The sequence below is a fragment of the Symsagittifera roscoffensis genome, chromosome 3, assembly GCF_963678635.1.
Source record: "Symsagittifera roscoffensis chromosome 3, txSymRosc1.1, whole genome shotgun sequence".
Lineage (NCBI taxonomy): Eukaryota > Metazoa > Xenacoelomorpha > Acoela > Convolutidae > Symsagittifera > Symsagittifera roscoffensis.
The window spans coordinates 52,811,110-52,834,738 of record NC_087064.1 but is presented as its reverse complement, the minus strand read 5'-3'; the positions used below and the strand labels follow the sequence as shown (position 1 = coordinate 52,834,738).

The 23,629-nt window shown below is 34.5% G+C and overlaps 3 protein-coding genes across 9 annotated transcripts in view; 1 reads left to right on the top strand and 2 right to left on the bottom strand.

Annotated features, from left to right (window-relative positions):
• The window catches only part of LOC134841220 (probable splicing factor, arginine/serine-rich 7), a 446,664-nt gene that overhangs the window by 282,261 nt on the left and 140,774 nt on the right, over positions 1 to 23,629 (bottom strand). The gene's annotated exons all lie outside the window — the stretch shown is intronic.
• Positions 1 to 23,629, bottom strand: part of LOC134841221 (glycerol-3-phosphate dehydrogenase [NAD(+)], cytoplasmic-like) — a 219,769-nt gene that overhangs the window by 55,371 nt on the left and 140,769 nt on the right. The gene's annotated exons all lie outside the window — the stretch shown is intronic.
• Positions 1 to 23,629, top strand: part of LOC134841961 (innexin unc-9-like) — a 35,073-nt gene that overhangs the window by 10,197 nt on the left and 1,247 nt on the right. For all 7 annotated transcript variants that reach the window (XM_063858070.1, XM_063858067.1, XM_063858069.1 and 4 more), the window contains 3 exons: positions 21,324 to 21,487; positions 21,939 to 22,428; positions 23,005 to 23,166. In XM_063858070.1, the coding sequence (XP_063714140.1) occupies positions 21,324 to 21,487; positions 21,939 to 22,428; positions 23,005 to 23,166 (816 nt within the window). The remainder of the gene's footprint in view (positions 1 to 21,323; positions 21,488 to 21,938; positions 22,429 to 23,004; positions 23,167 to 23,629) is intronic.

The following is a 23,629-nucleotide window of genomic DNA, read 5'->3' as shown; positions in this document are numbered from 1 at the left end:
TGAAGTTTTTTTGCTAAAAAGTCATGCAAAAAACTTTTGGTAAATATTTTCCCCACGCCCATTTTAAACTATAAGGTGATTTAATTTGCACCAAGCGCGGATCTAGGAGTTTCTCGAGGGGGGGGGGGGAGATTTTGTTTAAAAAAAATTTGAAAAAATTTTTGGCCTTTTTTTAGGTCGACCAAATTGATTTTCTGAGCTCTCCTAAACCACTATAAAGACCCTAATTAGACCAAATTTTCAGGCCGCAGGCGAGTTTTCGAAATCGGTCAAAAAAGGAGTTTTTGGGAACTTTTTGGAAAATTTCAACCAAAAAAAAATTTCGACCTCATAAAAGTAGCATAGATTGGCGCCAAAGGCGTCTGTAGAAATATTTCAAGGTCAGTTAAGCCAAAAACAGATATTTCAAAATCGTACAAAGTGTCGGCAGGGGGAATCCCTGATTGGAGAAAGCGTCCAAAATGAAAACTCTAAACCTGAGTTGTCTTGTCATCTCTTTGTTCAACTGAACTCATACTTTTACCGCACAGAAGTTTTATAGAGATCTCTTGATAAGCGAGATGTTTTATAGGCAATTTATGCAGAACTAACTTTTATAGCAAAAATAATGAAAAAGGGTTAACAGTATCGATTATTATCAATTCAATTATATCGACAATCATAAAAAATAATAGTCGATTGTGATCAATTCGAATGCTCTATAACTGATTGTAATTTGGTTGTAATTATAATTATAATTATTATAGGATTATAATTATAATAGGAATTTCTTAATTTTTTGAAGACTTTTTCTAATATCAAAAAATGGTTGATTATTAATGCTTGAAGATGGATGCGCCTCGGAAAAAAGTGCATCTAAATTTTCACGTTTCTTAACTGTTTTCAATTGATATAAATAAGCATGCTTTTCGTTTTTCAATTATTCAACCCTCAACCGCCCAGTACACTTTCCGCAAATTTTGGCAAAAAAAACAAAAATGCGTTCATCCTAAAGGCAGCTTCATTGAGAGCAGTCAACTTGTGTCCAGCAAGTTTTTATTTATTTAAATACCAATACCCACAGAAGTAATTATAGAGGCAATGATGGCATTAAAAAGTATAAATATTTGATCATCTATTTCCGATGATGAAAAAATCAGAATGACACTTCATTTGATCTCCTCGCGTTCCCTGTTTGAGAGTCCGTTTTAGACAGCAAGGAAGTCAGTCCTCCTCTTGAAATCAAATCCCCCCACCAAACTTGTGAATAATTCACTGCTCAAAGCAGATGCAAACAGTCGCATCATTGTTCGCCAAATGTAATCTGGCAACCACATTTGTGTCATTCTGCTTGTATCGAACATTTGGTTTTTCAATAGAGCATCGGATCGAAAATTTGAAACGATTTTTGAACTCTGAAACATATTTAAAAAAGTTAGTTGTTTTTGTCTTCTGATTAATTTATTTGATTATTTTTAATTTAAATAATGATTAAATCGGTTGTTCTCAGTAACTTAGCAACTTCTTAAAAAGTTTAAAAATTTGTCGCTGCTGTCGCTGCTGTTATTCTGAGTTCATATTATCTCAATACTTTTACGTGACTTCAAAAGTTTCTTAAAACTTAGTAACAATTAGTTGGAATGCTGGCTGCTTTTGGTGCTTTCTTCAAAGGCATTGTTCATTTAGCAGGTGACGGAGATTGGGCCGACAACCTGAACAGTTTTTATTCCTTCGCCACTTTCTTACTTCTAGCTGTATGTGTTAGCGCGACAGCCAGTAGGTAAGTTTGGATGAAGAACCGAATGCCTTAAAAAAAAGATTTTTTTTTCTGAAAAGTCAAAAGTAATCAGAAGCCTCAATGAAGTTTTTTTGCTAAAAAGTCATGCAAAAAATTTTTGGTAAATCTTTTCGCCACGCCCATTTTAAACTATAAGGTGATTTAATTTGCACCAAGCGCGGATCTAGGAATTTCTTGAGGGGGGGGGGAGATTTTTTTTAAAAAAAATTTGAAAAAATTTTTGGCCTTTTTTTAGGTCGACCAAATTGATTTTCTGAGCTCTCCTAAACCACTATAAAGACCCTAATTAGACCAAATTTTCAGGCCGCAGGCGAGTTTTCGAAATCGGTCAAAAAAGGAGTTTTTGGGAACTTTTTGGAAAATTTCGACCAAAAAAAAATTTCGACCTCATAAAAGTAGCATAGATTGGCGCCAAAGGCGCCTATAGAAATATTTCAAGATCAGTTAAGCCAAAAACAGATATTTCAAAATCGTACAAAGTGTCGGCAGGGGGAATCCCTGATTGGAGAAAGCGTCCAAAATGAAAACTCTAAACCTGAGTTGTCTTGTCATCTCTTTGTTCAACTGAACTCATGTTTTACCGCACAGAAGTTTTATAGAGATCTCTTGATAAGCGAGATGTTTTATAGGCAATTTATGCAGAACTAACTTTTATAGCAAAAATAATGAAAAAGGGTTAACAGTATCGATTATTATCAATTCAATTATATCGACAATCATAAAAAATAATAGTCGATTGTGATCAATTCGAATGCTCTATAACTGATTGTAATTTGGTTGTAATTATAATTATAATTATAATAGGATTATAATTATAATAGGAATTTTCTTAATTTTTTGAAGACTTTTTCTAAAATCAAAAAATGGTTGATTATTAATGCTTGAAGATGGATGCGCCTCGGAAAAAAGTGCATCTAAATTTTCACGTTTCTTAACTGTTTTCAATTGATATAAATAAGCATGCTTTTCGTTTTTCAATTATTCAACCCTCAACCGCCCAGTACACTTTCCGCAAATTTTGGCAAAAAAAAAACAAAAATGCATTCATCCTAAAGGCAGCTTCATTGAGAGCAGTCAACTTGTGTCCAGCAAGTTATTATTTATTTAAATACCAATACCCACAGAAGTAATTATAGAGGCAATGATGGCATTAAAAAGTATAAATATTTGATCATCTATTTCCGATGATGAACAAATCAGAATGACACTTCATTTGATCTCCTCGCGTTCCCTGTTTGAGAGTCCGTTTTAGACAGCAAGGAAGTCAGTCCTCCTCTTGAAATCAAATCCCCCCACCAATCAAACTTGTGAATAATTCACTGCTCAAAGCAGATGCAAACAGTCGCATCATTGTTCGCCAAATGTAATCTGGCAACCACATTTGTGTCATTCTGCTTGTATCGAACATTTGGCTTTTCAATAGAGCATCGGATCGAAAATTTAAAACGATTTTTGAACTCTGAAACATATTTAAAAAAGTTAGTTGTTTTTGTCTTCTGATTAATTTATTTGATTATTTTTAATTTAAATAATGATTAAATCGGTTGTTCTCAGTAACTTAGCAACTTCTTTAAAAGTTTAAAAATTTCTCGCTGCTGTCGCTGCTGTTATTCTGAGTTCATATTATCTCAATACTTTCACGTGACTTCAAAAGTTTCTCAAAACTTAGTAACAACTAGTTGGAATGCTGGCTGCTTTTGGTGCTTTCTTCAAAGGCATTGTTCATTTAGCAGGTGACGGAGATTGGGCCGACAACCTGAACAGTTTTTATTCCTTCGCCACTTTCTTACTTCTAGCTGTATGTGTTAGCGCGCGACAGCTAGTAGGTAAGTTTGGATGAAGAACCGAATGCCTTAAAGTTTCTGAAGTTTCGTTTTGTTTTGCGATTCAAACGCTTTACCACTTTTTCCCTTATTTCTTTTCATCAGTTTTTTTCCATATTCAAATATATTTTTGGTCGCTGAAAAGATTTTGGACGGTAATTTTTTTTGCTTCAGCTTAACTGTTCTAGCTTATCAACTTTTTTTTGGGTAGGAAGTACCTAAAATGAAAGATTGGCAAGCTTCAACGCTAAAAGACTTTATTGTTGGTGTGCGTGGGAAGTTTTTGAGTTCATGCCCGATTTTTTCATACCCGAATATGAGAAATATAGACAACGAGCACGAGCTCTCACTTAGCTGCCTGGATCAGCGTGATTAATTTTTGCTCGAAAAGACAAATGTTTTTGAAGATTCTTCTGCAATTCAAAAAAATCCTTAGTCAGGAACTTAGCACCCGTTGAGTTGAAGCTAGAGTCGAGATAAAAATGCGGCTAATCATGGCTCGACAGGATTTTACCGCGTTGTTTTTCAAAACTCAATTTTAAAATAAATTGAAAAATTTTTCGCTCAGAGACTCATTACGAGGCCAAACTGTGCATTTTGTGAACTGAAAGCGGATTCTGCAACAGGTCAAAATCAAATTTTTTGTGGAATCTGCATTATTGCTACTTTTTTGATCTCCTTTGCTGTTTTGGATTCCACAAACAAACAGCTAAAACAATGTTTGAAAACAAACCATTTGGTCTAAAAACGTTCTCTCAGGCTTCACTCTGGGATACAGTTGTTACCAATATCGTATACTAGTCTACAAATTTGTGTGCCTGATAACAATTTATTATTATTATGATTTCTTTTAACTTAAATCAGTTCCGTGTTGTTAAAGCTGCGCACATGGCGCAGAAGATTTCATCACGCTGCCGGACAATCTACTAAAATTCAAATCTATATCAAGTTCATTCCAAGATCAAAATATTGACCAGTTTTACCAATTAAGAAGATGTTCAAATATGAAGATTTTCAAACAGTGTTAAAATCAAATGGTTTCTGTTATTGATAAAAAGTTCAATTAATTATTGCTCCATTTTTGCTGATTTTTTAAAGATTTTTGTTCAAATAGATTAGTTCAACAAATTGTCATAAATTGTTGCATAAAAGTGATCCATTTATCATGTACGTATTTGTTGATTGGTTTTTGAATTAAATGCAGAAATTTTTTTTTATCTTCAAGTCTCCGAAGTCCAGAATTTTTGAGCTTATTCAGCCTATATTTTGTTTAAAAATGACTGGAAAGACTTCGATGAGATTATTGATTACTTTTAGAGAGAAACTGAGAGTTTTCTTAAACAAAAGAGAAAAATAAGCAAGACTGCTCCTATCAGGGCGAAGCATTTTAAGATCTTAGTGTAGTATTCGCTTGAAACATTGATGAATTTAACAAAAAAAAACGAAAACTTGATTCGCCATAATCATTCCGAGGTTCTTAAATCATCCCCCCACACGCCGTATAAAATACAACGTGGTGAATTTCATTCCTAATCACGCAACAATTATGACAAATAGTCTGCTTCGACAAAATTGGAACGGTTTCCAAGGCGGATTTAGTCGCCTCTTACGCGTTAATAGCGCGAAATGTATCGCGCGTTAACTTTTCTAAATTGTAAAATCATTAAATGCCAAAACTTCACAAAAAAATGATCGCAGGTAAATTTTTTTTGAGTTTGAGCTCAAGAACAATACCTTTCCAATGGTACAAAAATTTTCCGTCAAAACTGCTAATTAAAAAGTTGAAAAAACAACCCGAGCACATAGTGCGTCACTTTCTACGAAAGTAGGAACAACTTTTTTTTCGAACCAATAGATCAAAGCAAGGTTGGTTCAGTTTGATTCAGACCAAATGGGAAGCTGTTTGAAAAAAAATTTTATCCACTGAAAATCAAGCAATTTAGATTACACAGCAATAATAAGACATAAAACTTGAGTGTAGCAGTGATTTCTTGATACCAATGGAGAAATGATTGAAAAACTATCAGATTTTTGTCCAGAAGTGGGAACAAAGTAATTTTAAACTAATTTTTCAAAAGAAAATTATTGGATAAGACGTAATTTTTTGAACCGCGGATGTCGATCTAAAAAATAAATAATTTTTCAAAGCTAATTTTTTCAAAAACCTTAAAAAATATCCAAAGCATAATAACCCGATAATTTCAGCGAAAAAAAACGAAAAAAGTAAACCTTAATTAGACTAAAATTCACCAAACAAAACCTAAATCTTGCACCTAAACCTAAACCTTTTCTTGCACTGTGAGAAATATATATGCTCAGGGTGGATTTTTTTCTTCAGATCACTCTTACAAAAATCTATTCCCTCGTCGGAGGATCAATCTCTTGGCCTCGCCAGCCGAGTGTGCACTCCATTATAGTAACCTGCTATGAGTTTTTTATTCCGCACTACAAAATTGTTCCAATTTGCATTGAAGCAGCTAATTGGTTTTATTAACTCCATACACGTCTCAAAAAGCAATAGATAAATTTTGATGTTAATCAGCCTAAATTTTGATGTTTTGCCAATATTTAATTTACCAAATTATCCGAGACCAATTAAAGAGTAGTCGGAAAATTCAGGGCTTTGCCCTGGTACGAGCAGTTTTGTTTTTATATATTACAGCTAATGTATAATACTTATAGCCGAGATCAACATTAGTGCGAATTTTGAATTTAATTGATTCTGCAAAGAAGCCATAAAAATCAAGACAATTCAATTATAAGCTATAATACTTCTATAAAAAATAAAAAAGTTTAATATATACCAACCCAACAACAGTATCAGTGTTTTTCTGTTAATTCAAGTTGAAAGTGTTTGTAGATATTGAAAATCTTATAGCAATCCTCTATTGAGTTTTTGATCATCGGTAGGTATTGGAGCCGTAAAAAAAATCAAATAATATTCTTTTTAATGAAATTTTTATTAAAAAACGAGCGAATGAGGCACAATTGCTTCGAATATTCTTTTTGGGACACTGTTATCAAGCATTCAAAGAAGAAGAATGTTGACCCCTCAAAAACAAGAAAAAGAGCCAAAAGAACTACTATGAATACAACTCTATACAATTGAAATGTTTTAGTCTGAAAAGAATAACCATGAAAAGCATCTAAATATATTGGTCGTCTAGAAAGGTTATATTATACTTTATCGACGTGAAACTATCATTGGTTGAATTTTTTCAGCAGTATTTATGAAAAAGTTTGACATTGGTCTTTTCTGCACCCTTTTGAAAGTCTGAGGATGTGATAACGGCTTATTTTAAAAAGTTTTTGCAGTGTTTTTTAATGCTGAGTATTGGAACCGATGCATGAAAAACAGCTTTGAATTGTTTTGATGTAGGTTTAACACATGAAATATCTCAAAAACCTACGAATACTATTTTAGAACCGGAAAATGTATAAATTTAAAAGGTTAATCTTTGAAGTCTTTTGTGAAGTCTTTTGTTGAAAGAACTTGGTGAACCAAAATTTTCGTATATTCCGATAAAAACATCAAAGGGCCCCGCTAAAGCTGGAGGTACGTGTTTGCTGTTGTATGAATTTGCTATATTGATGCGGCACGAAAATTGTGATTTCAAAAAAAGGACTTTGACCAAAATCTTAGTTGTTTCTCTTTTAAAATAAATAAGAAGAATAAAGATATTGGCAGAATCAATTTTTCCAAAGAGATGACAATTTTCTTACAACAAATTAACGAGTCGCGCCTGTGCAGAAACAATTATTGCAACCGGTTCTTTGAAAAGAACTTTTCATCTCAGATTTGATTGTGTAATTTTTAAGAAAATTGAAAGAGTTTCTATAAAATAGTCAAAAGACATACCAAAATTCTTCCTTTTTCTACAAAAAGCAGGTTGTTGTCGCTTAAGCCGAGAATATTCCTAAAAATATGTTTTCGATTGAACACAACATGAGATTTGGTAGGTTAGTTTTCGCGTAAAGTCGAAAAAGTTCCTCAAAATTGTCAAAGTTAAATTTTTGAGTTGTTTGAATTTCATTACTTTTTTCTTGAACAAGCTGGGCTTAGTCAATTCTAAAGGCAAGCTTTCACGACTGGTTTTTGGATTATACCTATGATATCAGATTAGGCTGGATATTAAGCGAGAAAAGTCCAAAAAGCCATCAAAAAATCAAAAAGTTGTCATTCCTGAGAATCATAGCTTTTTGTGTGAAAAAATGGAGCGTAGCCGCTAAGGCTGAAAAAATTTAGGCATAATTTAATTTCGGTTGTTCCCAAAATCTCAGAATTAGGTAGATATTTCTTCAGAAAACTCAAAACTCTCAAAATTGGTCAAAAAAAGTTATGATTTTGACTTTTCAAATGGTTATAGCTTTTACTGTCAGAAAAATTGAGAGTGGTTGCAGAACCAAATGAGCTTTTAACAACCCGTTTTTTTCATTGAATTCAACTACTCAAATATGGCGGAGTAGTTTTCGAGAATATTCAAAAAAAATAAAAAATGGTCAAAAAAACAAAGTTTTGACTTTTCCTCGTAAAAAACATAAAAAGTGACGGCTAATCCAGCGGAGCTTGTCGTCACTACCCGTTAACTCTGTTGAACTCACACTATGAGATTTGAGAGAATAGCTTCTGAGAAAACCCAAAAGGATTCACAAAACGGTCAAAAACTGAAGTTTTGACTATTCCGAGGGTCGCAATTTTATGTGTAAAAAATATGGAAGAAGCTTAATATGCCGGGGATTTTTCACAACAGTTATTTTCATCGAAACCGAAAATTTAGATTTGAGAGTGGTAGTTTTCGAGAAAATGAAAAATCAAACATATGGGTCAAATACTCCACCACAGGCTTTTTCGAAGGCTTTCGACTGAGGGATCAAGAAAAAAGAGACTTTAGGTGAGGATGCAGGCACACAAGGTTTGAAAATCAGTGAAAGTTTCTGAGAAAAACTTTATAAAATTTTGAATAAATGTGGAAATACTTTTCCATAACAAAAAAGAACTTCAACAAACCGCTAGGTAAAGGTACAACCACCTTGATCAGGCGGAGGGAAGTGTTGAAACTGTGTTTCCTTTGTAACGTTCCCTTTTGGCGTATAAAGTTTTCCATTTTCTCCAGTTTTTTTTTTAAATTACACCCACGCGTTAATTGAAGAAAAAAAGGATGTTTTTTTTTGCATCAACTAGCGTATTAGTTAGACTAAATAGCTTGCTTCTATTCAATTTGGAGTTATATCTTAGCCGGATTAATTAGTCGCTCACATTTTAAAGAATGAAAAATCTTGCGCTTTAATTATGCCATTTTTACCAAGTTGCAATTTTTCAAACCTCTTTGACTTCACAAAAACTGAGAGTCGGTTCAAAGAGATCACCACAATGCTGTTTGAGGAATAAGATCAAAAATTAGATAAAAGCGCACCAAATTGTATAATTTGCTTAAAATCCTAAATATTTGTAAAAATTTTGTATATTTTTTTGCAAATTTCTTTTTTTCCTCTCAGTGATATCAATTTCAAAACCAAAAATTAGATACATTAAAGTTGCATGCAGGGTACATGCAATCTTTTTTTGCAAACTTTGAAATTTCTTTATCAAACATGATCTGACACCTGAAAAGTAATAAGCGACTATCAAGATGGAAAATAATCAACACGTACATTGAAAGATTTGATTTTTTACGTCAATTCGTTTTTGAGCTGTTTCTTTTCTGCCTAATTTTCTTTTTTTTTCAAGCGTCTTTTTTTCAGAAATAAGATTCTTTGAAACGTTTTTTTTATAGTAGTCTTAACAACGCTCAAAAACCAACGTCTAATTTTTCAGATTGTAAAATAATTTGCAGAATTTGGTTCTGTTAAGATATTTTCTGATATTCTGAGACTTTTCTTAGTTCTATTTGTTACTAATTTTTGATCCAATTTATCAGTCTTCGTTTTTGATGAATAATTTTCACAGTTAACTCAGGTGCCAATTTTCTAAGTTTTTAGAGTGCTATATAGTGATATGATGCGCTGGGGAACCCAAAATATTTGATTTCAAAAATTTCAACTAACTTTCAGCTCCAAATGTCTTCTCATAAAACTTCAGAATCGGTCAGTCGGCTGAAAATAGATGTCGTAAACATTTACCAAAGGGGAACAGAACACTTTTTGTATGGCGAGGGGTTGGGATCAATTTTTTTGCGTACGCTCTACAACCTTACATTAATTTAAAAAAGCTGATGAAAGCGTCTTTAGTGAAGCATTAGTGTTGCAGTTCTTAAATAGCTAATAAATCCACCCTCCCCAAAATTTGAACCATGCAACTGACTATTTTATTTACCTCCACTTTTGTTCTGTCTCCTTTGTCAGAGTTCGCTGAATGGGTACATGAACTCAAATTTTCTAACAGTGTCTCTCCGTCTTGATGGCTTTTGTTCCATTCTAACGCAGCATAAATTGAAACTGATTAGACAATTGTTCCATTAACCAAATAAAACCGCCTGCAGCCCCAGGGGAAAAAGTCAGCTTCTGAGCAATGTTTGAACTTACTAGACTAGATTTATAAAAAAAATTACTATAAATGCCGTTTAATCATTTTAAAGTAACCTTGACGGTTGTGTAATTAAAGAGCCCTTTGAAGTTGCGTATTACATTAAAACTTGTAACACTTTAAACCAAAAAGTGAAAAATTGGTTTCATGAATGATGAAAAAAAAAACAGTATTTGTTGTCAACATAGATCTTTACATATTGAGCTTTTCAGTTTTCTTAAAATAAAATAATTGAAAAAGTGTTTCGCAATTTAATAACAAAAAACTGTAACCGGAAGTTCCATTTCAATTTTTGGTGACGTGTTTTGATTTTGAAATGGTAGTACATATATATATATATATGTTAGATCGGGGACAAGTTGATTTGACAGGTAAAAGAGCAATCGTCCCCAGGCACTTTTCAGGTCTCACTTGCAATGACAGCTCCCATCAAACGCAGTCCACTGAGGTCGGGACCTGCTTTGGGGGATTCAATTTAGTAATCCCAACCGAAAAGACCTCAAAGGTATATTGCAGGGATCTGAGGGTGCATCTTTATTGGGTTGCGATGACACGGAACGTGAGAGAAAAAATCGATACCGCAATTATCATGACGCTATCAATTATTCGAAAAAGTTTTGTGCGGTTTTCAGTAAATGTTTAATTTTTTTTTCATTTTCACTTTTCATTTTCACTTTCATTTTCACTTCACAAAATTTTGAAAAACAGTCCAAAAAAGGCGTTTTTGGCACTTCTCGGAAAATTTTGACCAAAAAATTTTGTTTTTTTTTGGCGCGCGCTTCTCCCTCAAAATCAGGGGCGAATTTAGGGGGGGGGGGGGGGGGGGGAGGGCTTTGGGGGCGGACGTTTTGTCCTCAGGAATTCGACCCCCTGTCGACCCAAAAGGTCCCCCCTTTGATACTTTTTCAGAAGTCCATTTTTGGCTGACTGACCCTAAAATTTTTCTAAACGCGATTTTTTTGTCAAAATTTTTCAAAAAGTGCCCAAAAACGGCTTTTTGACTGTTTTTTCAAAAATTTGCCTGCGGTGCAGAAAATTTATTAGCCAAAATAGGGGGCGAAACAGTGCTTTGGGAGAGCTCGAAAAATCAATTTGGTCGACCTAAAAAAACGCGATTTTCTAAACGCGATTTTTTTGTCAAAATTTTTCAAAAAGTGCCCAAAAACGGCTTTTTGACTGTTTTTTCAAAAATTTGCCTGCGGTGCAGAAAATTTATTAGCCAAAATAGGGGGCGAAACAGTGCTTTGGGAGAGCTCGAAAAATCAATTTGGTCGACCTAAAAAAAAAAGGTCGTCACAATTTTGGAAAATTTTTTGAAAATCCGCCCCCCCTCGCTCGAGAAAATCCTAGATCCGCCCCTGCTCAAAATAAGTAAATGCGCCATAGATGGTGATCTCAAAACAGTACAAAGGGGGGTCCTTTGGGTTGGGTGGGGATGATCGCATCCCTGAGGGGGGGGGGGAGGAGCATTTTCCCCCTGCCCTCCTCCTAAATCCACCACTGGTATAAAGATTTTTCACGATCTTTGAATTTGACTGACTAAAAAGATTGCAGGTAAAGTAGAATAAACACTGGATCTCCCGTTAAATAAATTTACCTTAAAAACCTGAACACACCATGTTAAGCACAAAATGACATGCTTTTCATCAGTAGCGGACTTGTTAGAGGACTGACGCCTCCTTTTCCAAGGGATTCGTCCCCCTCACCAATCAAAGGGTTCCTTTGGTATTATTTTATGACATCCAATTTCGGCCGAGCAACTATAAAATGTTTCTTGAGGTGCCTAAATTCGACGCCAATATAACTAATTTTGAAGGAAAGCGAGCGCCGAAAAATTCGACGCCAATATATACTAATTTCGACGCCAAGATTTCTAATTTTGAAGGAAAACGAGCGCCGACAATATAGTTTTGAAAAATTGCGTTTTTTCAAAAATTTCCAAAATACGCTCGAGAGCGTCATTTTTGGCATGTTTTTTCAACAGGCCAAAATATTTTTCATTTGGTCAAAATAGGGTCTTTAAAGTGATTCAGGATAGCTCGAAAAAAAAGTGGTCGACTCAGGGGCGGATCTAAGATTTTCTCGATGGGGTGGGGGGCGTTTTCAAAAAAATTTCGAAAATTTATTCGACCTTTTTTTCATGTCGACCAAATGATTTTCTGAGCTCTCCCAAATCACTATAAAGAGCCTATTTTTACCAGATTTTCAGCGCCGCAGGCAAATTTTTGAAAAAACAGGCCAAATAATGTGTTTTAGGCCCTTTTAGGAAAATTTAGAACAAGAAAGTGCCTTTTTGGCGCACTCCCCCTCAAAATTATTAGTCTATATTGGCGCCAAAGGCGCCTTTTGAAAAACTATATTGTCAGTCAGCCAAAAACTGATGTCTCAAAATAGTACAAAGGGGGGACCCTTTGCGTCGGCAAATGGTCGGATTCCTAAGAGAGAGGGGTGTTCAATAGCGGTTTACTAAAGGGTAAGCAGGGGCGGATCTAAGAGTTTCTCGAGGGTGTGAAAATCCGCCCACCCCTAGAGAAAGTTTTAGTTCCACACCTGCTTATCATTTAGTAAACCGCTATTAGTTTACCTGATTCAGTTTAAAATGATTTTTGAATTAATCTTCCGCCCACGCTTCACATTATTAGATTAATGGGTATATAGCGAGCATCAGTTATACAAAATGGCCAAAGCGATGGCTTAATTGTGTCTGGGGTGTTTTTTTTGGTAAATTTTAAAATTTTCAACTAGCCACTTTAGTAAATTTTGGGGGTTTCAAAGCTGCCAATTTAACCTGTAATGTCCTCAACTCTTTATAATTGTTGTCCTATTGAAGAGTAAGCGACGAGTTATAATATTTCAAACTGAATTGAGGCAAACATTTCGTTTTCTCAAAACACTACTCGAGACGAATCATTAGTTTGCGCTTCAGACAGTCTATGCGAGATAAAACGAAGAAAAAAAAGAAAACAAGACTGCTAGTGTATCAGGGCAAAACCTTTAATGTTCCAAATGCCCCACATTCATGTGGAATAGACATTTAGGAAAAGAAAATATTGAAAAAATATAAGTTTTGGTCAATATCAAAAATCAAGTGTGAAAATTTGAATCGTACAAAACTAATAGACCAATTAGCTAACCTCAATTCACTTTGGAACGATTTGCGTGGGATAACTCACCACGCATAAATAGTTTGCGTTACGTTTTCAGGGTTACGGATAAAATCTGCAATGTGTGCTTAAATTAGTCCAGAGCACGGCCAAATTGGCAATTTTTAAACTCGCAAACATTACAAAAAATGATCGCAGGTAAAGTATTTTCTTAAGGAGTTGATAAAAGTGGCAAAAAAATTGTTTTTTAAAAACTATTTCGATAGCCGAAACTTAACTGAATAAAAAAAACGCACCAAGCATGAATATTCAGTTTTTGTCGAAAGTCGGAACAGCAATACTGCTCGTATCAGAGCGAAACCCTGATTAATCTGCTGCCTTTTAAGGTCTATGGAGTAGTGATCGCTTTAAAAACATTGATACAGCTGATTTAAGAAAAATAAGAAAAAAATTAAAACTTTTTTGAGATTTCTTTTCGAAAATTTTCCCCCACACTCTATGGCAACTACCAAATGATACATGTAGCAAAGTGTTGAAAAGACCAGCTAGCATGCCTCATTTCAATTAAGAGCATTTTCTAAGACGCATTAAGTCTTCAATTATTGTGCGTTAATTGTTTCAATATGTGGCAATTTTTAAACCCCCATAACTTTACGAAAATTGATTACAAGTGAAATATATCTTTTCTAAATGTGAGCTCAGTAAAATAATTGTTTTGAATGATATTAAAAATTTTCATCAAAAACTGCTAATTAAACCAGCTACCCTACAAAACATTAAAAATTACAGAGCCTTTGCATAACAGGTAGAGAAAAGTTAGGCTATTCCATTTTCCCACCCCCTCAGAAAATTTAAAATTAAGCTGTTTTAAAATTGTTCACACGGCGTTTCTTATGTAAGAATTGTTGTAAAAACTTGTTCAGTTGTTCACGCTGACACATTCTAATGCAGTTTATGTTGAGAAAAGTCATTTTAAATTAAAGTCATAAGTCGAGCACAGTCGAAACATACCCAACGTTGGTCTGGAAAATCGAAAAATAGGTGGCGAACATTCGAAACATAAGTAGAGCACGGTCGAAATATAAGTCAAGCAGAGACAAAACATAGGTCGAGCACATTAGAAAAATACATACATACATACATACATACATACATACATACATAAATATATCCATACATACATATATTCAAACACACATTCATACTGAAGTTATAATTTTAACAAGTTTGGGGTAATTTATATGCGCTTCTTCCAGTTTTTTGACGCATTGCTTTTTAGCGGCAAGTTATGAAACTGAAAATCATTTCAAATTTCTTTGAGATCTGCCATGGGCTTTTATTAATTCTACTTTCATTAGTTTTATGTGGGACCTTCAAATTATGTTTTCCTGTTTTTTATTACCTGTAGCACGATGTTATTGAAAAGTTGATTTTTTCTCTACTTTCTTGTTTTTTTTCCGAATATATCCACAACATCTCCGAAAAGATTATTACTTGAGAGTGAAACTTTTAAGGGTGGTTTTCCACGTGGATGATTTTTTCGTGATGTACTCAGGACTTCCTCCTGATACAAAGAACCTTTTTGAAAAAAAGTTTTGAAGAAAGTTTCAAATTTTTTGATGGTCGAGAAAGTTGAGACAGTCGAATCATACCCATTTTTGTTCGAGAAAGTCGAAACATACCTAAGTTTGGTCGAGAAAGTCGAAACATAAATTGAGTACTCCGAGTCAGGTATGTTAGCCCCCTGTACTGCCCTGTATTTTGCTTCCATCATCCCAGGTTTGAGAAAAAAATGCGTTTGGAGTAAATCCGCTATTTTTTCTGGCAATAACAGATACTGCAATTAAATGTCTGATTTTGTCTAGTGATATATCATAAAGAGGCCTTCTCAATTTTAGTTCGAAAACCAACAAGAAAGTGTAAGAAATGTTTCTGAGAATGTAGTCTGAAATTTTCACCGTTGAGACGAAGCGTTTCCTCTTCATTTTGTCGTCATTTAGAAAGTCAAAAGTTTTAGTTCATTTTTTGATGTAGCTGACTCCTTAAGTTTTTATAAGTACTTCATAACACGCGGGATACAATTTTTTGAAAGAACAAAATGGTTTGTTTGTTGTCTGTTTTTTTGTCATTGTTTTCAACGACATTCGCAGTCTGAACCTTTTCTGCCACTTTCAATGAGACCGGCGGATTCTTTTGTTAGTTTTTTTTCGGAACCAAATCGTACTTATTAGGTATGGAAATTGCTTGCTGCTGACGCTTTTTTGAATTTTGCTACCACTAGAGTTCACCTATTGCGAAATTATTTTATTTTTATATTGGTCAAGCAAATGAATTGCCTTACGAGAATTATTGATAATTTTTTTTTGAATTTTTTTTCCAGGATTCTGATTTTTTTGTTGAAAAAGAGTCATTAAAAGACTGTTATTTCGGCAGCAAAACTTTTCCCGAAAAACACCCCTGTTCAATGTAAATTTTTGGTGAAGATGTTATTTTGAAAATTTTAAACATTTTTTTCAAACCAAAATCAAAATCTCTTGATGATATTTCGCGTTCAACAATTTCTGTTTTTCTCCGCTCTCTAAAATAATTAATGACACAATCTAATACTGCGGCCTTAAAAAATCGTTTTTCCCAAGCTTAAGAATAATAGAGACCAAAAGTTCAGCTATCACAATATTTCTGCGTTTTCGTTTCTAAAGGATAAAGTAGTCATTTTTTGTGTTGTTTATACTGCTTTTTTGTGTCCTCAGTATTTGTGAGCAAACACAACATATTAGTATCCCTGAACCTTTTCTTTTTCCATACCATTGCAACATACTGCTTCTTATATTTTTGCCCCGGTGCTTTGTGGATGGTCCCCAGGGACGAATGAGGTTAGATGCCTACAAGCAGCTCCCAATTTTTCATCAAATCTGGGCCAAATTAATTTATACGTTGTCAGGTCTGTCTGATTATGACTTGCGATGACGTACATGCAGTTCAAGTGTCCTTATTGGGAAATAATATGGAGTTTCAAGAATTTTTCGTTCCGACTTTAAAAAAAAATGGGATGTTTATTTTGACTTAAGGATTTAATTCCAGCAGGAAAAACAATTTATAATACAAAAGTAGCGCTGGTTGCTGGGCAGTTTGCACAAAACGTTTGCAAAGAGAATAAGAAATGAAAAAAAAACACTTTTTTCCGTTTCACGTTTCATTTTTCATAATTATTCATCGATTTGTTTTTTTAGCCTCTTGCGACTATTTTATCAAAATATAGATATAGAAATGGTCAAAATAATTACTGGTCATGAGTTCAAAAAAATTACATGACTCCAAAATGGCCTGTAACCACATAGACGAAAGCCCGGTAGCCGGAAATTTTTTGTTCTCGGTTGGTCGAAAGATTGAATTAAATGTGACACTAAAAATGGCAACCACCGATTCAAATACAGACAAATACTGATTCACGCGCAAAGAACCTCTCGTGTCGATTGAAAGCGCTCTTCAATGGCGGTAATTTTGCAGTTCTTTTGGCTACATTTCGATAAATTTTCAGCTAGCCGGATTGAAGTTTTTTCTGGCTATCCGAGTATTCGGCTTTGTGACACGCTGTCCATAATGGGTCGTTAGAACTGTTTTGGTTCGATTTTTGACAATTTTTCTCAGAGATGAAAATAATTAATAGAATGACCTGAAATCACTTTTTCAGAGAAGTAAATAGGGAGGTCAATTTAATCCATTTCGGTCCCAAGGTACAGTTAAATGAGTTGAAATTAAAAGAACTAGGATGATGTTCTCCGTAATAGCATACATCAATCAAAGTGACGTCTAAAGAAGACATATTTCAGGCCTGAAAAGGACTCTTCTTCAGTTATGGTAAAATCCATTGAGAAAATGAAAAGCCTGCTAGTCTCACAAACTATACGGCGACATCAAGCGAATGATGATACACAAAAGATTGCGACCTAGAGTTTTAGGTTAGAGTAATTCGTGTAAATCTGCATTATGAACTTGGAAAGCCGAGGAAAAATAAGCTGTTAATCGGATTAAATTGGACTATTTTTGATGCCCTAACTGTCTGCAGAGGGGTATACACGTATACTCAGGGGCGGATCTAGGATTTCTCGAGGGGGGGGGGCGGATGTTCAAAAAATTTTCGAAATGTTTTCGACCTTTTTCTTTTTAGGTCGACCAAATTGATACTCCGAGCTCTCCCAAAGCAGTAGAAAGTCCCTATTTTTGCTAAATTTCTGCGCCGCAGGCATATTTTTGAAAAAAGGACAAAAAGGCGTTTTTAGGCTTTTTTTTGGAAAACTTTAACCAAAAAATTGCATTTTTTCGGCGCGCGCTACCCCCAAAAAATCTATTGGGTCGACCTAAAACAAAGGTGGACAAAATTTTTGAAAATCCGCCCCCTTTGAGAAAACTCCAGATCCGCCCCTGTTAAGCTCACTATTCCTACAAAAATTTCTGCGCCGCAGGCAAATTAAAAAAAAAAACAGGTGAAAAAGGCCATTTTTGGGTGTTTTTGGAAACTTTCTGACCAACCAAACTTCATACAAATAAAGAGTAGTAAAAGTATTTAAAAGTTAAAAGCTTGTATACTATGTAAAAATTAAAGCTATGTACGAACTACTACCTCATCTCAGAGTAAAGAGAGTTAGCTAGCAGCCAATCCACTGCTATGCAATCTCGAAAATGTTGCCCCTTTTTTCGATTGACTAATAGATTTTTCATGGTTGCGCAGTGCCTGAAAATTGCTTATTTAAAAAAAGTTTATTTTCATGTTTTCATGTTTTCTAACCCAAATAAAAGTTCCCCTAAAGTTGATCAAACTAGCTCAGTCTTGATTCATATAAAAATAAGAAAAAAAGGGTAGCCGGTTACTGTGCAGGTAGCACAAAATGTTCCAAGCATAGTCTTAAATAAATACACCAAAATTTTTTCAATTTACTGCCGTTTTTTGGCGTGGCGTGATAAAAGAGCTGAAAAAAAATGGAAATTATTTATGTTCGACAGTTATAGTAAAATTAGCAAACTAAAAACTATTTTTGTAGAAAAACTTGAAAAATGAAAAAAAAAATTATATCTTTTTTTTCTCAAATTTTGATTTGAAAAAAGCGCTAAAAAACCCAAAGTAAACTAAGGTTACTTAAGTGAAACTAAGTTTTCACGTTTTAAAACAAGCTTTTGTTGCTTTTAACCAATTAAAATAAAAATGCTCGCTCGCTCGCTTTATTTAAATTAAGAAAAAAAAATATTTCAAACCGGTTTTTCTTGACACTGAGAAATTTTTTTGAAATTCTTTAAAGTGATTCGAATTACGACTGCAAGGGCTTCAATATGATATATATAACTCAACTCAGTCTGAGGATTATTTGTTTTAGCTGATTTTGCGACTGCAAGGGCTTTAATATGATATACAACTCAACCCAGTTCGATGATTATTTGTTGTAGCTGATTTTGCGACTGCAAGGGCTTTAATATGATATATAACGCAACTCAGTCCGATGATTGTTTGTTGTAGCTGATTTTGCGTGGAAAGCAAATAGAAAAAACTAAAACAGACCCGAATAGAAAGTTACTCCCCATTTTCAATGGTCGGAACAACAACAATGGGGCTCGGAACATTGATTGGAGAGGAGGCTATAGTTATCTTTTAAGTTACTCAAATTAGTTTCAGAAAAAATTGTTAATAATTTCAATCCAGGATACATACAAATACAGGAAACATAAAAAAATAATCGAATATTTTTTGCCAACCTGATTTTGTTATTGGACAAATTATAAAATAAAACAAGACTGCTCGTATATCAGAAAAAAGCCAGACAGTTCCAAATGCCCTTTAATCCATATCGAATAGTTTTTGGGAAAAAGTATTGAATGCAAATTTTGTACAAAATCAAAGATCAGGAATAAAATTTGAGTCGTACATATTTATTACGACCGATTAGCTAGCCTCAATTCAATTTGGAGCGATTTTGTTGTGCGGGATAGTTCGCCGCGCATAATTAATTCGGGTTACGCTTTCAGTATTATGAATAAATTTTTAAATGCGCACATAAATTAATCCTGAGCATGGCCAATTTGGTAATACTCAAACCCTTAGAACTTTGCAAAAAATTATCGGAGGAAAAATATCTTTTGATATTTGGTTTCAGGGAGTCAATATCTTAAATGGGGTATAAAATTGTTTTGTCAAAAATTATGATTTCGATTGCCGAAAATTGACTCAATAAAAAAACAACACCAAGCATAGATATTCCGCACTTTCTGCATAAGTCGTAAAAATAATAAAGAGACTGCTCGTATGAACGCAAAATCCTGATTGTTCCGAAGGTTTTTAAATGTCTATGGACCAAGGCTATTGGTTGTAAAAATGATGAACATTTTAACAAATAAAAACAAAATACAAAAAAATGATAGATTTTTTTAAATAAAATCATCCCCCCGAACAATACGTAAAATACAAAATGATATATTTGGCAGATAGCGAAGTAATAAATGGACCAAGTAGCTTAGCTCAATTCAATTCGGAAAAACTTCTAAGACTAAATTCTAGTTTGGATGGAACATCAGTCTAGGCGTTATTAGCACGAAATATATCGCGCGTTAATTGTCCCAAATTGGCCTATTCATAACCCCCATAACTTTACAAAAATGATCACAAGGAATTTTTTTTATATATGAGCTTAAGACAAAAATATTTTTCGAATGACTTTTCAAAAATCCGTCTAAAATTGATAGTTGAAAAGTCGAAATAAGTCAAGAGAAAACACCACCCCAACCGTAAATAGACTGTCACTTTCTTTGAAAGACCGAACAATAAACTCAAGAATCTATGGCTGAAGTGCCACCATTAAGCCAAAAATACGTTTTCTCGATTGGGAAAACTATTGGGAATTATATTTTTTCTTATCACTATAAAAGTGTGTTAAGCTTAAGATAAACACTCATAATGGGAATTTAGCGATAACTTATTTCTTGATCAATCTTATTCTGAATAGTTAAATTAAGTTTCATGAACTATAAGTCATGGTTTCCCTGTAGGGTGAAAAATGATAGAATATTTGAGCTCAGGGTGGTCTGTTTCTCCAGATAAAATTCAACTTTTTAGTTAGCCATTTTTAGCGGATGTTTCTGTACAATCTGGGGGTTTAAATATAGTTGATTTGGCCTTTTTGAGAAAATTAACGCGCATATTTATTCGAAAACGCGTAAACCGCAATTTGATTGGTTTCAAAAACTGCTTCAAATTGAAATGAGGTAGGCTATTAGCGGAATACATCACTTTGCACTTAATATGGCGTGTGGGGGTTCGATTTCAGAAATTTTCAAATGTTTCAAATGATTTGTATTTAGGCGTAGACTTGACACGGCAACGAGTGAATTAGGCATAATCGACAAGTTGTCTTCGAAAAATTAAATTATACAAAACAAGAAAAAAATCAAAACAATTGTTCAAAATGTTGTCTAGTTTTTTGCAGATTCATTTTGTTGAAGATAAACTTTTTTCAAGCGCTGAAAAAAGTTTTCATCCTAGGTTTCTTGGAGTAAAATTAAGTGTTTGATTACATAGAAAAATGTTTTTTCATTAGACATAAAAGCTCATTTTACTAACTCGAAACTAGAATTAAACTCAAAAATTTGAAATGTGTTTTTCTCGACACATAGAAAGCTTTGGATATCGTTCGAATCTCTACTGAAAAACTTTATAATGATACCTATTTCGATGATTTTTTTGTGGTAATTGGTTTTGTTTGAAATGCAAAATATCCATGCTCGCTCAGTGTATTCGCTCGAAAGTAGACCAAAAATGAAAAAATTCAAACCAATTTCTCTCAAAACTGAGAAAAAAAATTGAATATCTTTAATGTCGTTCAAACAACTGAAGAAGCTGTACGATGATTTATCCTTCGACCCATTCAGGTGATAGTTTCTTGTAGCTGATTTTGCGTGGAAACAAAAAACTAGAACACACCCGAAGACAAAGTTCCTCCTCATTTTCAACGGTCGGAACAAAAAGCGCCGTTATTTGGCCAATAAAACTGGCTAAATTGCCACTATTGCCAAAAGTTAAGCATTGACTGTAGTTTCTGTTGGGTCTGTTCCAGGGGATCCTATCAACTGCTGGACTCCTGCCCAGTTCAACAGGGAGTGGGTGGAGTACACGAATAACATCTGCTGGATCTCCAACACCTACTATCTGCCCTTCGAGAACACAATCGAACAGGGCAAGGCAGATGGCAAAGTGCTACACATCAAGTACTACCAGTGGGTAAGCAACAGAAAAAATAATAATCGACAGTTTAATTACTGCTGAAATATAGGTTTGAGAGCCTACCCACTCTACAAAAATGCCATCATACTATTCCTATACACTTTCACATAGGCATCTTACATTTAAAAAAAAAAGAATGGGTGGAGGTCGCCGCAAAACCTTCAATGTAGTTTTTGCCCACAAAATCGCAAATTTGCTCAAATGTGGCATAAAAAGGATTATGTTTTCGTGATATGAAAGATATTCAACGCAAAATGGGATTGTGTTTTCCAGAAGAAGAATTTGGCAGCCTAACTACCAAAATCAGGCAACTGTTTTGGTGAAATTGAACACACTTATCGTTTTCCAAAAACTTTCCACTTTGGTCTAATGCATAGTCAGTATTAGAGCTAAAAATTATGTTTTTTTAAAGAAAAATTATTGCTCAACAAATATTTCATTTTTTTAGGTTCCCATCATTCTCGCCTTACAAGGACTCCTCTTTTACATCCCCCGAACAGTATGGCGTGCATTTTGTGTGGCAGCTGGCATAGACATCGACAAAATAGTAAACACAGCCACCACTTTTGAATCAGTCCTCAATCCAGACCTCTGGACAAAGACAGTCCGATACCTCGCCAAGCACTACGACAGGTACCTGGACGCCCAGAGAGACATCGGGCATGGTGCCATCGCCAGGCTTCGTCTACTTGCTTCCCGCCTATTTTGCGTATGTTCACGTCGATACGGCAACTACCTGAACGTGTTCTACATCTTCACCAAATTTCTTTATCTTTTCAATGTGTTCGGACAACTTTTTCTACTTGGTCACTGGTTGGGCGATGGATACCAGACTTATGGACTGACAGTCGCCCAAAACATTTTCCAGGGTCATGACTGGACTGCAGATGGTCGGTTTGCCAGGGTCACTTTGTGTGACTTTGAAGTTCGTCAAGTCGGTGAGTGGCGATTGTAAATGCAAATTATACCTTTCCATCTTATCTTCATAGAATCTATTGAAAAACATGTCAAAAAAATTCGCGGACTGTTTATTAGGCAAAAAAGCTGCAATAACATTTTCTTAAAGTGTTCTAAAAGTATCTTTGAAAATTTTGAAAAAAGGTCTAGATCGCGAATTGGGGTTACCTGATTCATAAATATAGGGTATTTCAAAAGAGGTATCCAAAATATTCTCTTCGACAACAATTGGTAACTGGCGAGTATTCGCCGCAAGTGGTAAAGTAGCGAGCGCTGGCTCCGCTTACATTTGGCACGAGTAGAAATGTTACCTGAGTTAGCATTTGCCGCTCAATTTGAAATTACAAAATGTCGTCATCACACGGAAGAAGTCGGTGCTGCTAGATGCAACTGATTCACACAATTTTTTTCCATCTTCATGATGATGCTTTGCAAAAAATGGTAACAAATCTAGTATTTTCTTCAGGAGCCTAGGGATCCAAAAATCCTGGTATCTTCTGTGAATCATGATTAGGTTTGTTTTCACGATTTCAGCAGATGTTCTTGTCATGTTTCAGGCCAGAATGTGCAATACACAGTGCAGTGTGTGTTGAGTATTAATCTGTTCAACGAGAAGATCTACCTGTTCGTGTGGTACTGGCTAGTGTTCGTCGCCATGGCAACCACAGTCAACACTGCCCAGTGGATCGTCAGAACCATTTGCCTTGCCGACAGAATGGGTATGTAATAACTATCGACCTTCCCGGGTTGAGTTCCATGCAAAGAAAATGCAAGGTCTTTCAATTCGCATACAATCGGAACTGTTTTTGGGAAAAAACTCAAAGACGCCACAAAAAATTCTATCAGTTTTAAAGTCGCAAATTTTGCAATATTTAAACTGAAACCAATGATAACAGCAGAGAAAATGGACATTCAAGTTTGAATCAACAATCAATTTTTTCTTCAATTGTCCCTTTTTTCAGGAGAAACTTTACTCTAAACAAATGTAAACTTTTGCTCTAATTTTTTTCAAAATTTTTTTCAAGTTTTGGTCATTTTTTTAAAAATCAAATCACGATGCAAAAACGATTTTAGTATTAACTTTCCCTTGTTGATTTCCATTTCCTGATTTTTATTGTGATATGTTTGTCAAATCCTTTTTCGAGTTCAAAAGTTGTGTTCGAAAAAGTGAAGTAACAGATG